The sequence below is a fragment of the Hirundo rustica genome, chromosome 14 (genome assembly GCF_015227805.2).
Source record: "Hirundo rustica isolate bHirRus1 chromosome 14, bHirRus1.pri.v3, whole genome shotgun sequence".
In the NCBI taxonomy this organism is placed as follows: Eukaryota; Metazoa; Chordata; class Aves; order Passeriformes; family Hirundinidae; genus Hirundo; species Hirundo rustica.
In genome coordinates, this window is record NC_053463.1 from 6,949,394 (window position 1) to 6,955,720 (window position 6,327).

Here is a 6,327-nt window from a genome sequence, read left to right on the forward strand (position 1 = left end):
CTAGAAATAGGAATGGAAGTAGGTCAGCTTGGGGAGAGAAAGCTGCCAGGTTTTAAGGATTCCTGGCCTGTACCGTTAAATTCTGTGACTGACTCCTCCTTACAAACTACAGCTCTTTTTTCCCCAAACTACATCTTCATTGAAATCTCCCATAGCAACCCTTTCTTCTAGAGCTACAAGCAAGCTCCAGAGCCAGCAGTGCATTCAGATTTCTCTTCCTAAGTGTAGGCCATTGTGTACACCAAGGTATGTGCAAAAAGGGAATCCTGGGCTGCTTTGTGTTTTCAGCCTCATCCATAAGACAGCTGTGATACTGAAATGCTCACACAGACACATCACATGCAGTAGTATTTATTTCTCCATTCTACAAGCACTTAAGAACATGAGACAGAACCCAGAGTAGGAAGAACGATGAACCGTAATAACTCATGCTGTGTTATCTGCTTTCAGCTAGAAAAGTGCTTTCTGTTACTACTACAAGTGAGGTGGCTGTTTAGAATAGTGGATGGCATCGAGCGCTGCCCCAATGTCGCAGTTCTTGGTCTGCAGGAGCCGAGTGAGCCATCCACCCTCATCAGAGAAGCCCATGGAGAGCATCTGGGACAGGGACTCGATGAGGCGAGGGTCAGCTTCTGTGAAAAGAAGAATAGTTTAGTTTGGAAAACTAGGCAAGGCTTTAATAGCACTCTTTGAGAAGAGGAGACATGCCTTTCTTAAGTCTTCCACGAGCACAGATGCTTGAGATAAACAATACAGAGTGAGAGCTAAGGAAAGTGCTTAGTCAGGCTCAGCTGGCCTGGCTGTGGGACTCCATACTAGTGACCTTAGTTGAGGGGCCTTAGTTACTGTTAGTGGCAGAAGCGTGCTGCCCTAAAGCCACAGGATGTTCTTGCTCATCCACATCCTGCATTAGAAGTCTCTCTCAAGCAGTACAGAGCAAGGACACGACTGAGGACAGCACCTATTTCATACTGCTCAAATGGTGTATTAACCTAAGGTCAGACATCTGGTTAAGACTCACATTCAAGAGAGGAACCACGGGATCATCTCTAACAGGGTGCAAGAGCTGCCAAACCTGCCCAAGTCAGGGACAGGTTTGGATCTAACTTACACAACACCTTGCTTTCTACCACCTCTAAAACAAGTCTGCTTGTGTCAGGCCAAGTTGGCAGTTCCCAAGCCAGAGTTACTCTTAGCTACGAAACCTGCACACTGTCCTACCTGGGGGCAGGTGTGGGTAGAGAGCAGCTTCTCGCAGTCCTGTAGGTCCTGGCTGGGGAGGATCCTGAGGCACATTCAGGGAGCTGGGACCATCTGTGTCTGGCATTTGCAGAGACTGCAGTTCACCTGTGGAAGGATCCACTTCTTTGGATGATAAGTGGGTCCAGTCCTCCTCACCCCCCGATGAACTGCTAGACTCACTGTGTTCCTGAAATAGAAAAAAAGGTCCAGGTGCTGCAGTGCTTCCCAGGCAGGATGCACACTGCTACTCTTTGCCTTTGATATAAAGAATGACATCCCCAAGAAATGCCACCTCCTCTGCTGTAAACTTGTAAGGTTAAAAAGCTGCTGCATATCATTTAATCTGATCTCAATTTAATCTGATCTCATCTTAATATTCACTCCCACCATGTGTGCTAAGTGATTATATTCCATTACTGTCATAGTTCCTGTACCTGGGAGTGGAAGCTGCCATCTTCCATTTGTGTGGGCACAGGATCTACCACCATGTCTTGTATCTGTTCTGCAAGGGCATTTACTTGTGTAGCAGACTCTTTATTATTCTGGTCTGCTTTGGTCTGAACATTCTGGCCTGGAGCACTGCTGGTTGCCTCAGCATTGGTCTTCTCTTGCTTGGTGTAAGTGGGAGTCACTTTGCTTCTCTGTCCTCCATGTTCCACATCGATGTCAACTTCAATACCTAGAAAAGCGTTTGAGGTGGACAAAGTCCTAAGCGGTTTTTCCAAAGCATGGTCCTAAATGATCCTATCAATCCTGCTCTACACTCCTAACGTTTCTGTCATCCTGCGATTTGCTATGTAACATGTAGGAATTAAAATGCAAAGCCTTCTTTAAGAAAGAATAGCTAAGCACAAAATAGTCATCTTCCTCTACACAGACAAGCCATATACTTAAGAGGGCCAGGACAGAAGTTACGTATCTGTCCACATAAACCAGGCAAAATCCAGAGTCACACTGACTTGTAGGTAGTGTTACAGTGCTGACACCCTAATGAAATCTTGCCTCATTTTCTCAAAGAAAAGGTCCTCAGTGCTGTTCTAAGCCTAAGCATTATTAGTATCCAAGTGTAAATTAAGCCTTTGAGGCTTAGGAGGCAGTTCCAAGACCAGTCACAACAACTGACAGCTGCTCCTGTTAAACAGACCTGTAAGCCAGTCTCAGGGACTGGTAACAAACTGTAGGTCACTTACCCAGGGGGTTCAGAAAAGCTGCAACACTCTCCCCAACATTCTTTAGGAAGGTGACATTGGGGTCCTGAGGCTGGCTGTTAGTAGAAGCTTCTAGAAAAACAATTTCTGTTAGCACACACAAGCTCAGAAGGAAAGAGCACCTGCAGAGGGTGTGTCCCCAGAGGAGCTTAGTGCTCATTCCTGTCATTCACATACATTACAAAACAAAGCACTACAGACAAAAACTAACTGAGCTACCTCTGGAACAGAAAGCCAGCATTAGCATTGTTATGGCTCATTAGCCATGCTGAAAGGCAGATCTGGAGTAGAATATTGACATGCTTGACCTAACAGCTTGGCTTGGTTGGGTTCCAGATACTTTATCTGTATCCTTATTGATTTGATTGCGTGAACTCAAGCACACCTCAAAGTAATCATATTTTGTGCTGAAAGGTGCCAATTATTTCAAGCAAATTAGATTAGTTCCTCTGTTTATTTTCCCACACAGACTCTACCCTGTGCTGCAGAACCTCAGCCAGCCTGAGGCTCCACCACCGCCTTATCTAGCAGGGCATCTCCTCTTACCTTCTGCAGCCGGTGCACTGGTGGCTGCGGCAGTGGCTTCGGCTTGCTCCGAGTTCTGGCAGGGAGCTGCAGGCCCAGGATACCCCCAGCAGTGCATCCAGGGGAAAGGTGGAACACCATGGCGCATTTTACGGAGCCAGCGTCCTCGGGGAAGCCACTGTAAAGGGCGACATCCATGTGACACTAGGTTCTGAGCAACTGAAACTCCTAACTTGAATTTGAGGAATGTCCCACTCATCAGTTCCCTTCCACAGATTTTGCTCACCTCAAACGGATTAAGCAGTGGGCTTTGGAACATCACCATGTTGTGGTCCTTGTGGACGCCCTTCCCCTCACAGGTGCCGCACAGGTCATAGTCTGGACAGACAGTGCACTTGAACCTGGGCCCCACCACGGGTCCCTCACAGCCATCACAGATGACATTGGGGTGCACCATGTTGCGGGGCGGCTCCTGGCTGCACTGCGAGCGGTGCTCCCGCTTGCACTCCTTCTTCTCTGTTAAGGAAAGGAAACTTTGCATCACTAACAGGTTACTATTTACAGGCTGGAAATCAGGCAGAGGAGGAAGCACAAACAGCCCATCAGAGCAGTGCTGACTTACTAGATCAGTTTATTTTTACACTGGCTGTCAAACCTAAGCTGGGCTCATGGAAGAGACCTTAAACCACGTGCAAAAAGATTTTGTAAAGATACCTTCTCCTGAAACCAAGCATGACTTATCCTAAATATCTCTTGGCACGCTCATTGCAGATGAGTACTGCACCACCTCATCTGGCTTCTCATCCTACCTTCCCAAGCGCTGCAGGCACAAAATGTTTCTGGAGAAGGAATTAGAAGGCGGATGCCAGAAAACATAACATGAGAATGGGGACAACAGGTGTGGTTCACTAGATGGACTGCAGATAAAGCTTTGAGGACATCTACCTGAACATAAGGGACTAGGGAGCAACTGTGCACTGGGAAAGTAGAATTAAGACTAACACATTGTGAATATTTAAGATACCAGCGGTAGTCTATAGTGTATCCAGGGAATGAGAATGACAACAGAGCCTTGCACTAGGCCATCTGATAGGGCTAGGAGGAAACTTGTGGTTTGTTTATCCCACGTCAGATTCCATGTTCTGTCATATTACACTGCCCTTTATTTAACCTCCCCCGCAAAGGCCGCAGCTTCCACCAGGCCTCTGAGGACACGGGGAAGGGCCGGGCCGGCTTCTCCCGTTTTGGGAGCGCTGCCAGGAAGCGCTCAGCCGGGACCCGCCGTGCCCTCCGGAGCTGCGCGGCCGTACCTTTGATATAAACACGGAACACGCCATCCCGCACGTAGGGCAGCGCCAACTCCAACTCCTCGTCGCTGGAAAAAGCGATCAGGTCCCCGTCTTCATCTGCAAAGGGTGAAGCGCAGGATGAGGCGCCCGGTCGGGTGTCACGGGGGGTAACGGGGTACCCAGAGCCCCGCACCCCGGGATCTGCCACCGCCGGGGACACCCCGCCCCGGGGCCCGACCCGCAGCGCAGCCCCAGCCCCGCTCACCCTTGTAGTGCATGCGGAAGGCGGGCGGCGGCCCGGCCCGCAGCAGCCCCTGGAAGAGCTCGGCGACGCGGTCGTAGATGGCCCGGTAGCGGACGGGCGGCGGCAGCGAGAAGCGGCGGATCTCGCGGGCCGTCTCCTCCTTGCCCAGCAGGTAAGCTTTCACCGTCAGCGCCGCCATGGCTGTGGCGCAGCAGGAATTGCGGCCGGGAGCCCAGACACACACGGATGCACAAGGCGGAGCGAGCGGCGGCGATAGGGGCTCAGGCGGCCGCGCTTTTATAGCGCCACAGCACGGGCCACGCCCACGAGTGACCACGCCCCTTCCACGCGGGCCCGATACCGATCCCGATCCCGCCCCCGGGCCCGATCCCGCTCCTGGTTCTGGTCCTGCTCCGTCCGCATCCAGCGCGAACGGAAAAGCGCTCAAGCCACGTTTTCCTGCAGCCCGGAAAACCTGTGGACACGTACAAATGTCCGTGTCCGCTCCCTGCCCCGTTCAGCCCCGGGTTTGCTCCAGTGCCGGGAGCGTTTGGGGGCGCGGGGTTGTTGTGGCGTCCAAAGCACCAGCGGGGCCTGGGCGGCCGGGAGTGAGTGCGACACGGGGACCTTCAGGGTGGCCTGCGAGACACCGCGGTGGGGAAGCGCCACACCACGTCCCGGCACCGCTCGGCGGTGCCGGTCCTGCCCGTCCCTTCCGTCACGGCCTCGGGGCCAGCTCGGGCAGCGAGCGGCGGTGGGAGCCGTGCGCCAGCCCCGTTCGTGCAGCACCCGCCGGAGGGGCTGGCATGCCGAGCGTGACGGGAATAAATAACTCTTCCCTGAACCCCCTGTTTCGGAAAGGGGGGGCTAAAAATAACGACAGTGGTGTAAACACAACTGACATTAAGGTGGATGCGCTACGGCCTTTCCAAGCCGGTTGGCAGCAGTATTTTTTTGCAGATCAGATACAGTTGACAGGCCTCTTAATCCGGCCGCAGGATGGTTCAGCTGGCAGAACACACCATCTGTGCTGTCCAAGCATAATTAAATAATGATGGATCAATGATTATTAGGATCCTTGTTGGTGTTAATTTCCTCGCACCCAAAGGCCTGACCGCTCCGACTCTTGGTGCTGTATTTCTTCGTTTAAGATATTAAGAACTTAGGAGAAACTGTGTCATGATTTATCATCTTCTGTAATCAAGAGAAGCATAAATTTTAATTTCCACAATGGGAAGGTAGTTTATTTCTTGACCTAAAGTATATATGTTAAAACACTTGGCCTTTCATGTAGAGACGTTTTTGGCATATGCGTGGCAATGTTGAAATTGCAACCCTTTCCTGGAAAATATTATTTACAGTGGAAAAGTTTGCCCCATTAGAGTTAAAATGTTTTCTAGAAAATTCGGTTTCTAGGTATGATATGGCTAATATTTCCCCCATAAAGCAGTGGGTTAAAGTTTAAACACCAGCAGACTCAGGTGAAAGCATGGACAATGCCATGTAGGAAATGATTCAGCAGCTTTTACAGCAGGAAACATTGAAAGATTCGGGCAGGCAGCAAAGCCATATTGTGTTCACCTTCCCTTTTGCCTGTTTGCTGTTTATACCCTTAAGTCTGAAAATGTCAGTGAAAACTGATGACTTGACATTGTTGAAGAATGTTATTTTCTCCATAAAATCTGATGTGGCACCAGCAGAAGCAGGATGTGCAGTAGAGGACACTCTGCCAGTGTTGGATTTGCCTCCCCAGGCAGCACTTCCAGCATGCCCATCTCAGGTCCTGTTTCTGAGGACTCCAAGGGCCACTCTCGGTCTC

At 50.6% G+C, this 6,327-nt stretch overlaps 1 protein-coding gene across 2 annotated transcripts; it reads right to left on the reverse strand.

Moving 5' to 3' along the window:
* Window positions 1-335: 335 nt before the first annotated feature.
* Window positions 336-4,774, reverse strand: SQSTM1 (sequestosome 1). Of its 2 annotated transcripts, XM_040078345.1 has the most exons (8): window positions 4,530-4,774; window positions 4,286-4,381; window positions 3,262-3,491; window positions 2,997-3,153; window positions 2,433-2,522; window positions 1,677-1,921; window positions 1,222-1,429; window positions 336-632 (listed from the first exon to the last, which is right to left on the reverse strand). In XM_040078345.1, the coding sequence occupies exons 1-8, from the start codon at window positions 4,705-4,707 to the stop codon at window positions 475-477; spliced, it is 1,362 nt and encodes a 453-aa protein (XP_039934279.1). In that variant the 5' UTR covers window positions 4,708-4,774; the 3' UTR covers window positions 336-474. The 2 variants fall into 2 exon arrangements, with proteins under 2 accessions (XP_039934279.1, XP_039934280.1); XM_040078346.2 differs by lacking the exon at window positions 2,433-2,522 and having other exon boundaries at window positions 4,530-4,768.
* Between the last annotated feature and the right edge of the window lie 1,553 nt (window positions 4,775-6,327).

Excerpts from the sequence above, each read along its gene's own strand:
- SQSTM1 (XM_040078345.1), bottom strand. The coding sequence starts at position 4,707 with ATGGCGGCGCTGACGGTGAAAGCTTACCTGCTGGGCAAGGAGGAGACG. Across the intron at positions 3,154-3,261 it reads CACTGCTTAATCCGTTTGAG|TGGCTTCCCCGAGGACGCTG; the intron begins GTGAGCAAAATC and ends CGCCCTTTACAG. Across the intron at positions 2,523-2,996 it reads CAGTGCACCGGCTGCAGAAG|AAGCTTCTACTAACAGCCAG; the intron begins GTAAGAGGAGAT and ends TTGTTTTTCTAG.